The sequence below is a fragment of the Alligator sinensis genome, unplaced genomic scaffold (assembly GCF_000455745.1).
Source record: "Alligator sinensis unplaced genomic scaffold, ASM45574v1 scaffold787_1, whole genome shotgun sequence".
Classification (NCBI taxonomy): domain Eukaryota; kingdom Metazoa; phylum Chordata; order Crocodylia; family Alligatoridae; genus Alligator; species Alligator sinensis.
The window spans coordinates 3,068,951-3,087,724 of record NW_005841911.1 but is presented as its reverse complement, the minus strand read 5'-3'; the positions used below and the strand labels follow the sequence as shown (position 1 = coordinate 3,087,724).

General features: G+C 40.0%; 1 protein-coding gene across 10 annotated transcripts in view; it reads right to left on the bottom strand.

Moving 5' to 3' along the window:
- The window catches only part of LOC102371371 (multiple epidermal growth factor-like domains protein 6), a 316,432-nt gene that overhangs the window by 95,683 nt on the left and 201,975 nt on the right, over nt 1-18,774 (bottom strand). For all 10 annotated transcript variants that reach the window (XR_003092868.1, XM_014517486.2, XM_025198034.1 and 7 more), the window contains 2 exons: nt 12,345-12,467; nt 3,761-3,886 (listed from right to left, as the gene is read on the bottom strand). Coding sequence is in view for 9 of the 10 variants with exons in the window: in XM_014517486.2 (XP_014372972.2) it covers nt 3,761-3,886; nt 12,345-12,467 (249 nt within the window). In the remaining variant the exon portion in view is untranslated. The remainder of the gene's footprint in view (nt 1-3,760; nt 3,887-12,344; nt 12,468-18,774) is intronic.

The window sequence follows — 18,774 nt, the reverse complement described above, 5'->3', positions numbered from 1 at the left end:
TCATCTGGTTCCAGTCTGCCCAACTGTCTAGCCTGTCCAGGTCCACCTGTATCTGCAAGTAATCTTCTGGCATGACCACACTGCCCCATAACTTGGTATTGTTCATGAACTTGGCCAGCGAGCTTTTCACTCCCCCATCCAAAAGATTGATAAAGATGTTGAAAAGCACTGGTCCAAGCACAGGCCCCTGAGAGATGCCACTGAACACTTTGCACCAGGATGACACAGATCCGTTCATGAGAACTCTCTGGGTCCTACTGTGTAGCCAATTTCCCACCAACTGAACCATCGAGCAGCTAAGCCCACAATCTTCCAGTTTTCCCACAAGGCATATCGTGGGATACTAGATCAAAAAGCCTTTTGGAATTCTAGGTATATAACATCCACCTTGTCTCCCATGTCCAGGTGGTAAAAGACCAGGTTGTAGAAGGAGATGAGATTGGTACGACAAGACCTACCCATGACAAAGCCATGCTGGTTGTCATTCAGAATCCTACCTTCTGTGAGCGTATCGCACACAGATTCATTAATGAGCTTTTCCAGGATTTTCCCTGGGATAGAGGTTAGGCTGATTGGCCTATAGTTGCCCAGGTCCTCCCTCTTCCCCTTCTTGAAGATGGGCACAATGTTGGCCCTTTTCCAGTCCTCAGAGATTTCCCCTGTGTGCCACGAATTTTGAAAGAGCTTTGCCACGCATTCCATGATGATCTGAGCATCCAAGTGTTTCTTAAAGGTATCCAGAGTAGGCGCTTGCACCACTTCTGGGGGGAGTCTGTTCCAGACTCTGGAGACTTGTACAGTAAAGAAGTTTTTCCTTATGTTCAGTCTAAAATGGTCTTCCAGCAAGTTGTGAACTTGTCTTCCCTTGGGGTGCCCTGGTGAACGGACGTTCTCCCAGTTCTTCATGCACACCCCTTATATACTTATACCCTGCCACCAAGTCACCCTTGAGCCTTTGCTTCTCCAGTCTGAAGAGTTCCATGACTCTCAACTTCTCTTCATAAGGCCTGTTCTCTTCTACTCTTAATCATATGCGTGGCTCTCCTCAAGCTTCTCCACACCCTTTCTAAAGTGTGGAGCCCAGAATTGGATGCAGTACTCTAGCTGCGAGCTCACCAAGGCCTAGTAAAGCGGGAGGATGACTACTTAGGTCATGCTTGAGATTCATCGGTAGATGCAAGCCAGAGTTTTGTTTGCTTTGCTGGCTGCATTGCATTGGTGGCTCATGTCCATCTTGTGGTCAGTCATGACCCTCAAATCTCTTTCAGTCATGGTACTAGCGAGTGTAGCACTGCCAAGTCTATAAGTATGATGTGGGTTTTTTTCTCCTGAGGTAGAGCACCTTGTATTTCTCTGTGTTGAATGTCATAAGGTTTTGAATGTCATCAAGTGTTGAATGGCTGTCATCAGGCCCACTTTGTGAGCCTGTTCAGGTCAGCCTGAATTACTAGCCTATCCTCTAGAGTGACCGCATTTCCCCATAATTTGGTGTCGTCCGCAAACTTAGCCAGTCCACTTCTGAATCCAGATAATTTATGAATATATTAAAGAGTTCTGGTCTGAGTACTGAGCCCTGGGGGACATCACTGGTCACCATGCACCATGTTGACTTGGTTCCATCGACTATCACTCTCTGGGTCTAACCACGGAGCCAGTTCTTCAGTCATCACCGTGAGGTTGTCAAGGCTGCAGTTCCCCAATTTTACCACGAGGAGATTTTGGGAGACCAAGTCAAAGGCTTTTCTGAAATCTAAATATATGACATCAAACTCTTCTTCATCCAAGTGATGCACCACCTGGTCATAGAAGGAAATGACCAAGCAAGACCTTCCCGCAATGAAGCCATGTTGGCTGTCTCTCAGAACTTGCCTTCTGTTAGCCTGTTGTTGATGGTTTCTTTGATGATTTTTTCCAAGATCTTTCCAGGGATCGAGGTCAAACTGATTGGCCTGTAGTTCCCTGGATCTTCCTTCTTTCCTTTCTCCAAGATTAGCTTTTTCCTGGGTGTTGGTTGTCAGCTGCCCCATTTGCATCAGCAAGGGTCAGATGTTGTCCTTGGTTTTTTTCCCTGACTTCTGACGTATTTGAAGAAGGACTTTTTATTGTCCTTGATTCCCATAGGCAGTTTGAGTTCGGTTTCAGCCTTGGCTTTTCTGGCCCACTCCCTACAGGTGTGGGTCAGTGCTGTATAATCCTTCTTACTGGTTCCTGACTCCCATCCCTTATAAGCTTCTTTTTTCAGATTCAGGAGGTCCATGAGTTTCCTATTGAGCCAAGGGGATCTCCCAGCCCTTTTGCTATCTTTCCTATGGGCCAAAACGGACTTCCCTTGTGCTTTTAGGATCACGTCCTTAAGAAACGATCATTCACTGTGGACTCCCCTCCCTGTCAGATCACGGTTTCTCAGGGCCTCAACAACCAACCTCCTGAAGTTGTGAAAGTTAGCTTTCCTAAAGTCAAGGATTTCTGCATTGTTGATTGATTTGCTAGCTTTGCGATGGAGAGAGGCAATAATCAACTTGTGACCACTGTCACCAAGCTTCCCTTAGATCCTCAGGTCACTGACTAGATCATCCTTTTTGGCCAGTAGCAGATCCAGCAGAACCTTATCTCTTGGTGGCCCATAGACTTCTTGAGTCAAATAGAGCTCATCGATGCAAGTGAGGAAGCTTTGCGACCGATCATGAAAGCTTATGCTTTCATATATATCTCTAATTTAGTTAGCCTATAAGATTCAAATCTACCCTTCCGCTCTGTGTAGACAGAAAGTTGGAAGGTCAAAACTTTAGACAAAACTCTTACCACAAACTTCAGGACTTAGCACACTGAAATCACAGTGAAGAACCAGAACTAAACGGAATTGATTCATGATGGTAATCTTTGACTTGATGCCTTAGTAAGGCCACAAGATTGGGCCCCAGAAGTATAGTGAGGTATTTCATTAGAGGGGCAGAGGTGGAGTAGGTAGGAGTGGAATTATTCTGACCACTGGAAAAGCATTGCACTCACCTTGCTCACCCTTCCCCAACAGATATACTACATGGCATGCAGCTGCTTGTCTGGCTCCTATGGCCAGGCTACCCCTGCCATGAAAAAGACTCCTGTGAGGGGGAAGGGAGAAATACTGGAGCCCCCTCCAAGTCAGCAGCCAGGGCTGGTGTCCAGTTTGACCCACCATAGGTATTCTATGTATGCATGGCATATATATGTTGAGCTCTGCTCATCTATGACACACAAAACTGTATAGCATTTATTTTCTCTACATTGAGAACTGGTGAATTTGTTAACCCTTGTTGAAGTTTAAACAAAACCTGGTTTAGTTTTATTTATCAGACAGTTTTGTTTGGTAAACTAAAATGGAGGATAAGTGAATTGGACAGTGATTACTGACAAAGGCCGTATCTTATAGAGAATAAAATGTATTGTATGAACCCCATTAGGTATGTCTTTCTGAGTAAATGCACATTTGGATTCAAAGTGACTAAGCTTCCAGACTAAATCAACATTTTGAAATGTGTCCACAACAATCAGGGGTATTTTTAGTGAATGATATGTTTGTAGAAAGTTAACAAAAGTAAATCTGGCATTGCAAAACATGCATTTAATTCAGTTGATGAGTGAAAACCTACAGATGTTTCTGGCAAGCAAGATATGAAATACATTGTAAAAAAGACATTGCCCAACATGCAAATGTATGAAAGGACACAATGGCATTCTATTGTTCAAACTGTGCGCTCAGGTCAAGTGCTGTAGGACTTACTTTCACAGTGCTTGCCATTTCTCTGCAGCTGGTAGCCTGGCTGGCACTGGCACTTGTAGTGGTCTTCAGTGATCTGAATGCACTCCTGTTCACAGCCCCCATTGTTGACAGTGCAGGAATTGACAGCTAAAGCCAGGGAAGAATTAACAAAGAGATTTCAAAAAGCCCAAATATTTTCTTTTTGGATCAGACTGAAACATACAGTGTAGTACAGGCAGTCCTCGACTTACAACGTTTTGCACTTACAATGTTTATAAATTGACACCCTGTTTCAACTTTGACCTCAGTTTTGACTTTACAACACTTAATCCGACATAACACCACATCAGTGAACGAGTTTGCTGCATCGCTCATCTCCCTGGAGAACATTTGTCCAAACTTCCTTGGACACTTTCTTTAAGAAAGCAGACAAGACTCCAGAAAAAACTGCAGCCGAGACTCTTGAGAAGACTCCAGCCAAGAGCCCTTCAAATAGTCTAACCAAGAGCCCTTCAAAAAGTCCAGCAAAGTCACCTCAAAGAAGTCCTTCCAAATCAATATGATTGCTATTTACAGTATAAATACATTAATATAGCTATATTACTCCTCTATAATTGATCGAGTACAACATTGAGTTATTTTTTGGTGAAAATAGGGTATCAGGCTTTGGTTCAGAAACCAATCCCCCATTTATAACATTGCTTCCTATGGGAAAACCGGTTCTGAATTACAACGTTTTGATGCAGTTTGCAGGAACCAACTGTGTCGTAAGTCTGAGGACTGCCTGTATACGCACTATATTTTGTGCTGTTATTGTTCTCAAACATCACACAGCACCACAGCAAACACTAGGAGGAGAGACTTCATGTATGTCACTGGATTCAAGGAAACTTAATTTCTCTAGACTGTACATTTATGCAAGTCTCTTTTGCTCTGACCTTGGCCTTGGAGGAGCTCACTAGCAAGCTGCAGCCTAGAGCTGGGTTCCCACAACTTAAAAGAGGACATGACACAAGCAGTGCTCAAAGCTTACTTTTCCTTTTAAATGCGTATCTAAAAGTTCATTTTACAGAATGACTATTCAGACCTGCTATAAATTAAGACCAGAATATAGGACATAGAGGCAGAGTATAGGGCTGCACATATTAGTACAGGTGTTGCGCTTGCTTTTTCAAAGGCAGAAGTGACAGAAGCTGAGGAAGGAAGACTTGAGTTGCAGGAGTGGGGAAACTTCTGAGCCTGGTATTGGTAGGCAGCGAGTCTAAAGAGCAAGACTTTTGGGATGGGATTCTGAGACAGAAAAGCTTGTGTATTAATCTAAGGATGTATGTGGTGAGGGAAGACATTTTGATAAAGATTCAGAACAGAAGCGCAAACTTTTGAAGCTTTGCCAATATATACTATTTTACTGGAAACCTCACAATAATGTTCAATAAGCTTTAGCTTCTGTGTTCACAGAACTATTTGATTATCTCAGCTTGCATTTTCACAAAATCACTTTGACCTTAGTAGCTGTAAAGAAAAGCTAGAAAACATGACCCGAATGTGCTATTAAGACTCAAAAAACTAGTAAACAAATAAAAGCAATCCAAAAAGACTCATGATTTCTGGGGTCTGAGTCTGAATTTTTAATTGGGGTTAGCAAGATCAGAGAGCATGAGTAGGCTTACCAGCCTGTGTTGCAGATACCTATGTGCAGTTATTTTCCAGGTTTGATATTAGAGGAGTACCGGTCATTTAGAAGGGTCCTTTTAATTTCTTTCTATATGCTCTTTGCTGTAGAGTTTTATTTTTGAAAGAGGAGAGGAATGAGGGAAAAGGGAAGCCTCTTTTTCTTTTCATCTCTCATTGATCCCCCTCATGCTGCAGCAAAACTTTATTCATGGTACCTCTAACCATGGTGTCCTAGTTGCCACCTAAAGGACCCACCAGTTATTCTGGGCAAGATGGCAAACCTTCGTGTATAGTTTCATAGGCAATCTGTCTGTCTCAACTCCTTTATTGTTAACTCTAGTGCAAAAAAGGCCCCACAAACCGAAAATGGATCCTGACAGCTTAAGCAAAATGATCAGAAATAAGAGGTAACAACTGACATAAGCAATTTATGAACTGAGGTGTAAGTGCCATCTTCTACTTTCATTTCTACTAGTTTTAAAAAGAATAAATGCTAATGAAGTTAGTGGATTTACATCCGCATGAAAACACAACCTGCAACCAAAATAAAAGGCCTGGTTGACTGTTTCACTTTCCATTTTTCAGTCACCAGTCAGTTCAACTTTAATGCAAATATTTACACATTCTACATCTTCAGGGTAGAAGAAACAAAAGACATAATTAGATATTAACATCTTTTCTCATTTTAACTATCTAACCCATAAGAAAGGTTGAGCTTGGTGAGCACTTGGAAATGAATGCAGTACACAAAGGGAGATTTGTAGGACAAAGAACTAGAGGGAAACAAATAAATGCAGGAAGTTTTAGGTCAAGATGAGATTAGAGAAAAACCCAATGTATCACTGTTCAAAGAACTCCAGATAGAAGACTATACTTCTATATCCCATTTATAAATTAACAGGTCACCCTATTTTACAAAATGTTTAGTTTTGCCAAACTGTAATAACAGGAATGGAAGAAAATCACCAGCAATATGGCATCTTTTGTTGTTGACAAGTGTCTCATGCTTGACCCCTGGGAGGGCCACATGCCTTTGCATTTTCACCATTTGTTTTAATAGCTGTATAATAAAGGTTTAAAAGTAAAAAAAAAAATCTATCTGCAGGTATATGATAGGCCTAGAATAGGCATAGAACAGGTTATATGCTCTTTTGAATCCCAGTATATCTTTTATGAAATATAAATAGATGGAGTCCAGCATAAAGAACAGACAGGAAAACTCCAGCAGTGCTCTATTCAGTAAAGCACCTAAAAACCTGGATGTTAATTAAAAGCTTCTCCTAGTACCTTACATATGCAAAAAATTGGCTGCAAATCTTATGAGAGTACATTTCTGTTTGCTTAAAGAGGACTTCCAGGCTGATATATGGGTGGATCCAGGATTTCATTAAAAGGGGTATGGTATTAGTGACCAGTGCTGCAGGGGTGGCTGCACCCTCTGTTTCCACCCCAAGATATACACATGGGTGGGCAGACTGTGCTGCAGGAGCAGTAGTGGGGAATTGTTTAGAAGTCCCTCAAGCAGGTAAAAAATCTTTCCTCCCCTCTCCCTTCCTTTCTGTGCTCAGCAACAGTCTTCCGCCCCTCTCCTACCTCCCTCCCCTACCACCCCACCCAACTGCTGCCACTGCCCCAGAGGATGGAGCTGGAGGAAGGCGATGCTCCAGAGCTGCTTGTGCCCTGCTCCCACCGGACTCAGCTAGAGACAGGGGCAGCAGTGGGGCTTCCCTTCTCCATGCCTGCTCCTGGGCTGACAGGGAACACCTGGGAGAGGATCGAGCAGGGAGGAGGGACACATCCACTGCTGTCACTGACTCCACATAGAGCCTGGCTGGAGCAAGCAGGAGAGGCTCTGGAGCTCCCTTTCCCAGGGCAACTGAAGACAGTGCTGCTGCAGATGAAATACTGTTTGTGTGGGCAGGCATGGGGGGAAATCCTGCCGAGCTCTGACTCGGGGAGGGGGGATGGGAAGGATTATAACTTACCTCTGAGACTTAAAAAATATCCCTGGCCATTACTCCTGTGGCATGTTCAACTGAAAAAGAGGTGCCCCCCCCCCGATCTTCCTGTGTGTACATTAAAAAACTTACTATTTGCACTTTCAGTCCTGGAAATGCAAAATTGCAAAAGAAAACTATCGGAGAGAAAAAGGGAACATGACATAAAATTTGGTTAAGTTCATCCTGGAAAATTCTGTGTAAAAGAAGGTTGGTTTCATGTTTCTACAGCTGAGATTTTCTATAAACAGTTTTAGTTGTAGAACATAACCTTTTCTTCTGCTTAAATAGCCATGAACAGGTCACTATTTCTTCTACTGCATTCACACTTACTGAAGAAATATTGTTACACATGTTTTGAAACTCTAGATATTTTGCTTAGATGTGAAATGTTTAGAAACACACACACTATTGCTTCTACTTCCTGATCAGATGAGTGCTCACATATTTATATATGAATTGTTAAAGCAAATCAAAGCAGCAGTCCATCCAGAGCAGTATCCTGCCTTTGACTTCAGCTAATACCAGATGTTTCAGAAAAAGGTGCCAGAATCCATATAACGGATGACCCTGGATGGATACCATTTTAATAGGAAAAGTTTCTTCCTAACTCCTGTCAGTTAGTGTTTGGCTGTAGGTATGATGCACAAGAGTTTATTGTATCTAATGTATTTTTTTACCTTGCTTAAATAGTTTAAATTGAAACATTCTTTTCATCTTTTTGATCTCAATAATGTGCATCTGTTATCGCTGTATCTTTTCATATGTAAATTTATCAGCGTCTCTGGTCATTTTCCTCATTCATTTCTGGATTAATGTCTCTCCCATGGAATATTTAAGATGAGACAAATGGAAGTTATGACAGTTTTCATGATAAGACTTTGAATGCTTTTGTTGAGAATACTTGAATGTGTGAGCTGAAAAATCAGTTCCAGAATACTCATGCATGTGGTTTTGAAACCCTCTTTCCGTGATTATTTGTGCCAGTAGAAAACTGGGTTATATGGTGTTCACACAGAGAGAATAAAAAGGGTTGAGTAAGTCCCAAGTAAATTATTTTAAACCTTGAATGTGTGAGCTGAAAAATCAGTTCCAGAATACTCATGCATGTGGTTTTGAAACCCTCTTTCCGTGATTATTTGTGCCAGTAGAAAACTGGGTTATATGGTGTTCACACAGAGAGAATAAAAAGGGTTTGAGTAAGTCCCAAGTAAAAAATTTTAAACTTCTGAATATTTGCAGGATAACTTTGTGTATATTACTCAGATGCTATTTTTCTCCAAACCAGAGTGTTCGGGGGAAAAAAAATCACTAGTCATACCTTTCCCTAGCATGAAGTTCTGTTTCCACTATGGCTAAATTCTGCTCTCACTGACAGTGGAATAATTCAGAGGTAAACCTATCAATATTGAAGATTTATGCAAGCAAAAAAGTGGATTTGGCTAATTCTAGGTTCACTGAAAATCTCTCCCACATCCTGCATAATGGGACATTTTGTGTTTGTTTTGTTATGCCGGTAAAATTATTGCTGTGATAATATTAGAAATGATCAATGATACATTTGGCAGTTCTTAAAGCACACCCAAGTGACTTCATGAAAAAACTGAAACAAAGAAAAGAATATCAGTGGATGAATTCAGCAGATGTGCTACTGCCATCATGAATTGGGCTGTTTTTGTCATATTTAAAAAATAATATATGAATCTTCTTCTTCTTCTCCCCCAATTTGTGGATTTAACACAACATTTTAATCCCTGCTAGAGAATTTGACAACTGCTATTTGACTTATCTGTGGTAGTTTCACTGAGGTAGAGGGACAATATCTTCTGATTTTTTAACAAGACATGGAATTGAACAGATATATATTAGTACAGAGTGTCCAAAGCTGAAAACCCAGGGTTTCTTTTTTAATGCCAAAATCTGCAAATCCTTTCAACAAATGTAAACCTTAGTATTGCATTTACATCAACTAAATGAGATATGGGGCTCCACGGTGAGTTAATTTACATGAGTCTATATCAGCAGTAGCTTTGTACTTTAATCAGTGGATTTATACCAGTAAAACCAAGAATATGATATAGACTTTGTTTCCAGTCTGAGGATTAAATTCTACACTGGTTTATATTCCTACACAGCTTCATGGCTGAAGTCTATGTGCAAAAGAGAGCAGAATCTGGGCCTTGTACTAAATCTCTGAAGAACATAAGGTCATAGTTCTTACCATTTATGTAAGATCAAAAATAAATACATAAGCACATCCTGCAACACAATCTGGACTCTTGGCAGAACATAAGGGAATGTGTTAATTGCTAGTTGTCCATCAGACACAATATGCCATTTTAAGACCCTTAAATTAAAAAGTGCCATTTTTAAACTCAATCATGTGGCCTTTGAGAAAAAAAAACTACAGGGGGTAACCAGCCAGAGACTGAAGCCTGCAGAGCAGCTTAAACAGGAACTGACAGACATTGATAATGTCATCAGATTGGCTTTCTGCTGTTTTGATTTGAATGTTGTCTCCCTTGCGCTGATTAGCTGTTTGCACCACCCTGCTCGTGCTCTTTCTCTTGATCTCTACACAACCCTTTCTCTTCCCTGAAACAGAAATACTTCACTGAAAATAGAAGCAAAACCAGCCGTGGAACCCATGTGACATTTGCTAGCATCAGATACTATGCCCTTCCAGATCGTTTACTCTGCGTGGATGGTCTACGCCTGTCCCTACCTTTTGTCTAGTTAGACTGTACACTCTTAAGGGTCTGTTACCCTGTATATAGTTTCTAGCACAATGGGGATTTGTCAGCGGGCCTCTGGGTACTATTATAATAAACACGATAAGCACAAAGACAACGGAAGAACGCTCTCTCCAATGATCAGAGCTTGCTACCTGACTTGTTTGCTGAATAAGTGAAAAGAATGTGGTTGTGCCAAGGCAGGTCCTGTTGGATTCCATTAAAAATAATAATCATAACTGGCACATGACCATAGTTGGCAGTCTACTAGAGAGACTAAGGTTGGTTATGCTCTGGAGACTCCCCTGCCAAGATAAGAGCCCTTTGGGCCAGAGAGGAGAAGGGACAATAGAACTGTCACTGTCCATGCTCTGCCTGGAATGACTACAGTAATGACAGCACCATGGATAAAATAACCTGTGCAATCAGAAAATTCATGGGAAGAAGAAGGAAAGCAGTAATCTGGAGCCTTTAACAGCACTTAAAGCAAAGAGAAATCAATGCATTTGTTTTTCAGCTATTTGTTGTTTTTTTTTTTGGCTCTACTGGTACAGAGTAGTAAAATACTGCCTTTGTTGGCTGAGCAAATTGAAGTCTTAACACTTATTGTTACTTCTGTGTGTTATATCTTCATGACAAGCAGGACTACAGCAGATCAAGGAGTTCATATAAGAGAGTGACTTTGAAATTCAAAGGCCATTTTAGAAGAGGAACAGACTGAGGTGTTCAGATGGCTATGAATGGAACAAAGCTCCCCAGAGTGGATCAAAGATTTGTAGTACCATTAGTCATCAGCCAACTGCAAGGAAAGAGGCTTTATGAACACAGACTTCCATGTTGAGAGTTAGAAGGATCAGCAAAAGTTAAAGACTGTGTCATATAGCTGTGATTAGAACTGTGAGTACACAGAGTATTCATCCCAAAGCACTCTGTGTATAAGATATAAAGCAAAACAACAGATAAATATAACCTAGTGTTTTGTGAGATATTGAAGCATCCAAATACTTTTATATAAAACGTCAAAACAAAGTAGTATTTGGAAGAGACAGGTAGCAAAGGGAAGGCTGGTAATTTATGTAGTCAGCACAGGTCAAAGTTGACTTAGGGGGATGTATCTAAAGAGCTCATAACTCTTTGCAGAGGATCCCAAAGCAACTAAAAGCCCTAGGTACTGTTTTATCTAGCATGATCTCTATTTTTAAACTCATCTAGTCAGCAGTTTACAGATGTTGCCTTACAAATGTTTCTCTCTTTCATCCTGGGTCCCCTCCAAGCTAGCTTATGATCTATCAAAGTTCCTCTCACCATGTTGGTAACAGCTTCTTTCTGGCCATATCATAGAGCCTCTACTTCATCATCACCCTGCCTGACCTCTTCATGGCTTTTAATGCAGTTAAAGGTAACCTCCTGTTTGACATTCTGTACTTGTGTCGGTTTACACAGCATAACTTGTGAAGTCTCAAGGGACAACAGCTAAAGGTGGTAACCTTACTTATCATAGGTGTGACTAATTGTAGCAGTTTAAAATAAATGATGATTATATTGTTATGGCAAGGGTTAAAATCTCTTTAAGCCTGGGTTATAACTGCTGGCCCTCACTTTTGTGTGTTGTAGGACAATTAAAGTGCCTTTCTAGAACCAAACAGCAGCATCTACCCGCAAGAAAGTCACAACTGGGTGTACAGGCTTGATTAGCCATTCTTTGTATGACTGCTTCTGTGAAAAGAAAGGGCAGAAAGAACAAAGAGAGGGGAAGAGAAAAGCAGAAAACACTGGAGAAACAGAGGCAGAAAAACCAAGGAGCTGGTGAGAACAAACAAGGAAAAAATGCCCCCAAGGAAAGCTGAAGAAGAAAATTTTAGGGATATGTGTCAGCTGAAAAAAGAGCTTGAAACACCAAGCAAAAATCCTGTCTCTTTTTGTTTGATTCCTGTTGTGTTCAGGAATGGGAGTCTCAGCACATCCTTTCTAAAGAAGCAGGAAAGCACTGGAGAAACATCTGACACTATTATACATTTCTCTGTCTTACTGACCAGCCTGTAATCCCCTGAATTTCAGCTAACCATGATGCAGGAAGTCTATAACATTTGTATTTTCTCAGTGACAACTTTACTGGAAAAAAATATAATGTGCTCTTTTTTTCTACACTGGTACATTTCTTTCCACTATAATAGGTCTTAGACTACTGTAATGTTCACTTACTTATGCAGGTGCGTCCATCGGCATGGAGCCTGTATCCCATAGTGCATTCACAAAAGAAGGAGCCCTGAATGTTAACGCAGCTCTGTTGGCAGCCTCCATTCACTATCACACATTCATCAACATCTAGAGAAGGAAGATAGATGACTGAGATTATGACGTCAACCTCAGAGAAGCTGTATACTGTAACCAGGTATAGATATTACATTTTTAACAGCATAAGTGATTGGAAACTGGTCCACATTTGTAACAGAACAGAAGTTTGGCACAAAACCGGTCTATAGCCAGAACAGAACAGAAGTTTAGCACACACAGTTTAGACTGGTTTAAAAATGGTGGAACCCAGTCTAAGATTTGCCCCCTTTACCAAAGTTATTCTGTTTGATACCAATCTAAACTATGCCGCTTACAGAAAATGGCATAACTTAGACTGATTCTGCCTCAGGCTTTTTGAATGTCTGTACCTAGCCTATTTGTCATGGACAGTATAGATCATGTACATAATGTAATCCTTACCCTCTGTTGCTGCTAATCTTTACTACTTTGATCTTGTTGGCTTCTGTGTTGTAAACAAACCATAGAGGGTGGAAATTTTATTGTGTTCATTAAAGTTCCATCAGTCATGGGAGCAAGCATTGCCCAGCCACTTTATACTTCTTAAGCGCTTGATCATTAAACAGATCTGTGATACAGATGCTTTCTTGGGGACAGGAGAAAAAAGTTAGGAGAGAATTACCGCAACCTAACACATCTGAGCTCACATTCACCGCTGGATAAACATCTGGTATTTGTCAAACTCTAGCATATGAAGATTTTCTATTGTGTCAGGCCCTAAACTCTGCTAATTGGTGTGGGTACTAAGGAACAGGACTGACATGGGAGGGAAAAAATGATGTGAGAAAATATAGTTAGGCTTTGAACATCTCAGCTAAGTATACTGCTTTCAATGTTTTTTTCCTAATTGGAGACTGCTGAAATAAATATAAAATTCAGCATTGAAATGAAGCAGGAGCACGCTCTTGCTGCTCATCTTCTGGGACTCCTTGATCTGTAACAGATGTTCTTTGTGCTCCTTTTTACTTCTTTCCATTCTCAAGTGGCCTCTCCAAGAGTCTCTGATATCCAACACAAAGCATGAAATTAGCATGAAGCAGGGAACTTTCTACCAATTCCTACATGTTTCCATTAAAACGGGTTTAGCTTAAATGGCAACAGATTCTCATGTTGATGTCACTGCTCTCAACATCAGCACAGTCCATTGGGAGGCAGATTAATTTTTTTGTTGTTGAATTTCCCTTCCTCACCCCCTTCATTGGCTTCAAGAGACTCTGGCTCAGGACTTGGACTTGCATTCACTTGGACTACCCAGCTTCCCTATCCCACACACGTGCAAAGTTGGTGTGTGGGAGCTAATTAAAATGCAACCCACAGAGAGAAACAAAACTTTAACTGTTACTGGAGGACTGGAAGCTGGAGTTCAATGGGGAGCACAAAGGATCACAGAAATGAAAGCACAGTGAAATATGTCTTGTCATTCGGTCTTAAAGAAAGAAGTGTCTGGATATATTTGTACCTCTAGATATCTGCTTTGTATTTAGCTTTTATGATTTACTTTTAAATAGTTTCATGTTTATTTAATAACAAAAATCCAACAACATGAAAAGGAAAACGTTTTAAAGACGCCTTGGAAACACAGAACTTCCCAAGGTTCTCCAGGTCCCAGTGAAATGTATTTATAAGGTTCAGTGTTAATAGTTTACATATGAAATTCATTCATCTAAACTAAAGCATTGACTAGTTTTCAAATTCAGACCACTTGCTTACATGCATGGCTTTTTCACTTTCCCCAATACACTGTTTTATTAGACTATATATAATTTGCTTCTGCTCAGAGACATCTGGACTCTTTTCCTTATTAGCAGAAGATGTTTGAAACATAAACCATGAGCAGTGCCTGCTATCCATCACCTTATGTATTACACAATGATTTGTTAAGAATTCTTTCATGTAAAGACTTGGGCTTTTTTCTTCAATGATGATAACAAAATATCATGACAATTAGACAATCCTATTCTAAAGGGAAAAAAATCTTGAGAAACTGTAAAATCATTGTGTCATACTTGGAAGCTACTGTTACAAGGATAGTCTTATCAGCCCAATAAACCACATTCCAGCTACTGTTAAAAAGTAGCAGGAAGAAATAAAACTCCAGAAAACAGCTGCCAGAAACAGGTTTTTTACAAACTATGCTGAAGACCTAACAAGAAAATAAAAAGGATTAAGGAAAATAAGATTCCTGAACTGCAAGATTTACGTTTTTGTTATATTATATTATAGCAGTGTTTTTCATTAATCATCATCTTAATGGTGAATTCTCAGGTAAACAATGGAAAAACATTGTTTCTACAGGACACAAAAGTTTCTGGGAAGCCTCTACCTCTTTAAAATGGGATTAAATAAAAGAAAGTACATAGACAAGGACCAAGATTTTTAAAAATGAGAAACAACAGTTAGACAACTAGCTACTTAGGTAAATGGTTTGATTCACCAAAGGGCTTTGCACTTTTCATATCAGAATAAGTTTAGCAATCCTTTCAGCTGTGTTCCTACATAGCTACTTACATCCTAACACTCTCACCCATTAACTTCTCTTTTATGATGCTTCAGTATTTCTAGAACTGCCTGTTCACCTGCTATGGGGGCTGCTGGGTCCCTTCACAATCAGGCAATCTATTTGGGTGCTAAAAGAAGCATTTAGGAACTCAATTTTAGGTGTCTTTTGTTTTAAAGTAAATCTTTTGCATTTAACAAGCAAGTTAATTGCAAAAAATATTTCAAAAGTACCTTTGCCACCAGCAAGTTTAGAAGTGTAAATATATTCAGGGACAAACAAAAGATTGATTCTCAGGTGCTCTGTGTAAGAGCTTTTCTTAACTGCTCCCCCATGTGCCATGCAGCAGGGGAAAATAAGTAAGACCAATGAGTTGGTTATGGGTAATCCCTTTACTCTAAGCCTTTCTCTATAGGACCAATCTTTTACAGAATAAATGTTGACAAATTCCTCTGAGGACTACAGTTATGGCAGGAAAATGTAGGACACAGCAGCTTCTCAACATCTCTTCTATCTAAGGAACAGGAAACACCTTTGTCCCAGGTTACAGAAAAAAAGAAAGTCCTAATTATTTTGTCTGTGAAGCATTCTGAGGAACAGATGGTAACCTAAAAGCTTGGTCTAGGTTTGAAAACTTTGCCTACTATGCTTGTTTTATTTTAATTTTAAACAAAATACAGTTATTCTAGTAAAAGACCTGGCATAGACACATTTATACTACTGTAACAATGCCTCCTCTTGATACAGTTATATAGTTAGCTATTTCCTTTTCTGTATGAAAATAACTGCAACAGTATAAAGCAGTTTCATACCTTATACCATAAATAAGTACACACAAAGTATGGATATACTCCTTGGGTGGATACACTCCTTATAATAGGGAAGGCTGAAGAGCGGCGGCTTCCAGAGTGCTTTAGGTGTGCTAAAGACCTTGTGGTACTAGAGGCACTTCGGCCCAACTTCTTTCATTACAATCTCTTTGTCAGCTTGCATCTATGAGGCCGCAGCTCAGTTTTGACTCCTTACCATACTGGGGATCTATCCACACAAATCCCAGCAAGATTTTCCTTTTAAAATGTAAGGTCTTGTATACTTTTTGTCACAGGTTGACACCAGTGATATGCCCATGCAGAGAATACCAGTTCTTGAATGACGTCAAAACTTTTAGTTTACTCCACAAATGAAATCAGTAACTGGGCTCTGTCTTCATTATTGCTGCTTCTATCAAGGCTATACTCAATAGTGCTGGAACTCTCTATAAGCTTGTGAGAATTGCTGAGTGAGGATTTCAGGAATAATATGTATCCTCTGCTGTGCAGCTATTCTTGAAAAAAGCACTTCTTCAAATTTTGACTTTGTCAGGACTGACCTCTTCACAAGCTAACAACATGCAATTCTTCACAAGGTCAATAGCAGTAAAAGGGCATCCAGATGCTTTGATTTCGCTTGCAAGACAGAGACTTCCCCGTGTATCTGCTTCAGAGTTGGTGACACGCACAAACATGGTTTTGCTCGGCAGCACACTTGCATTTCTGATCATCATCCTTTTCTCTTCTTTCTCCATCTGTCAAATTTCCAGAAGTGATCATGTGATTCATTTCAGGGTGCCCTTTGATATGAAATTCCTTGAGAGCAGTTCATAAAACAGATGATTTTTGATTGACCCTCAGTCAAAGAAATACTCGTTTGTCCATTCTTTCTTATTGTTTCTATGCTTTTGACTGATCTTGTGGTTTTTGCCTTGTTTGTACTCATTTTTACAATAATAAACAAGACTAAATACACCTAAGAGCATGCTACTGAATCTATGCTTTTAATATGTATATCTTAGGAGCCTGGATGGCACCTGTAGGAACATGCTCAGTCTCGCAGTCACACAGCATTTGAGGAAAGAAGAGTAATTTTACTCACTATTTTGCTTTTCAAATCTTTACTTATTTGCAGCTCTTGATAAAGCTGATCTAATATGGAATTACAGAGGATCTGGCAGGCCACATGTTATGTACGTCCAAAGGATGTTTAATTGTGACAAGAGCTGTTGTTTCATGAAGTGAACATAACATACATTAAACTACTTTACATTAGTTTTAGGCAGCCTTTCTTCATGAAATGTTTGTTTCTTGGCCTTTAAAAAAATATAGAAGCATAAGTGAAACGACCGTTTTTCCTGATATTTGTAGGCTGATCTCAAATTTTGCCTCCTTATTGTATTAGGCCAATATTAAACAAATATTAAACAAAAAACAAATATTTTTAGAGCTATTAATGACAAAATGTATACCTGGTGTAACTATCAACATCAGTGAAGTTACACTCATTTATACCAGATCTGAATTTATAAGTGCCCATAAGATAATGCCAATCTGCAAGTATCTATTAACAAATCTACATGTTAATGACAGCAGTTTGGGATTCATACATATCTACTGATAGACAGCGGTTTCAACAGTAGTTTCTAAATGATATCATTTTGGAATTTGATTGCAGGATTTTTGAAACCATGAAGAGAGAGAGTTATATATGTTTCTGGTTTGTTCATGACAGAAATTTAAGTTTGATCTGGTCTGGAAGAAAATGGAACAGCTATGACAGGTAAACTTGATTGAGTAAAAACTGTAACCAAAGGTCTCGTGACAAAGAAGCAGAATTACTTAAGGCAGAGAACACCATGTTCCTCCTTCATGTCAACCCATAGGGAAGGAAAAAGTATACAACTTTCAGGTTCTGAACTTCATAACAGCAGTGAAGTCTGTATATTATACATTTGCATGAGAAAGGAAAACAGTTAGATGTATACTTATAAAAACAAGAAAGACAAAAGGTAACCATCAAAACTAGAGGATTTTTTTAGTGGTTTCTTTCATACCTCCATTTTAATTTTGTTGCCACCCATACGAGCATAGTATGTGTTATATCCCCCTCTTGTGGCTGGTTTACTGTATAAGAACCTATTACTGTTATTACCTGAGTTTACTCAAACTTTTCATCCTGGGTTGTGCTGCTAACCCAGGTTCAGATCACTACTCTGACTTTGTAACTGCTTAAAGTGGCTAGACAGAGTCTTTGACCCTGTGTGTATCTCAGTTGTTTAAGGTACGTTTTCTTTCAAAAGAATAGTTAATGCAATGGTGTACAGGCAGTCCTTGACTTACAATGTTTCGAGTTACAAAGTTTCACACTTACAACATTTATAAATTGACACCCTGTTTCAACTTTCTGACGTCAGTTTTGACTTTACAACACTTGATCTGATGCGATGCCATGCCATCGAACAAGTTTGCTTTCTCCTTGCCCCCCATGTAACTTAACCCACAATCCTTCTACTTTCTCCTCCTTCGATTCTGTCTTGATGAGGGTCGAAGTATGTTGCTCTTGACATAGAGCGCAACCCCTCCCCCTTTCTTCCCCACCCTGTCCTTTCTGTACAGCCTATAACCCTCAATATGTACCGCCCAGTCGTGGGAAGAATCCCACCAGGTTTCAGATAGCCCTACTAAGTCATAGGTGTTTTCTGCAAGCAGGAGTGCTAGTTCATCCTGCTTGTTCCCCATGCTCCTAGCATTAGTATATAGGCACTTGAGCCCTGTGACTGATGCCTTTTTTGCCCCCCAGCTCTGATTCCCAAAGGGCCAAAGCTACCATGGAGCTGAGGATGGCATCCCAAGTAAAGGATAACAAAAATTTGTTTTTTAGATATATAGGGAGTAAAAGGAAGGCCCAGGGTGGAATAGGACCCCTACTAAATGGGCAGAAGCAATTGGTGACGGACAAGGGGGACAAGGCTGAACTCCTCAACGAGTTCTTTGCCTCAGTGTTCCTAAG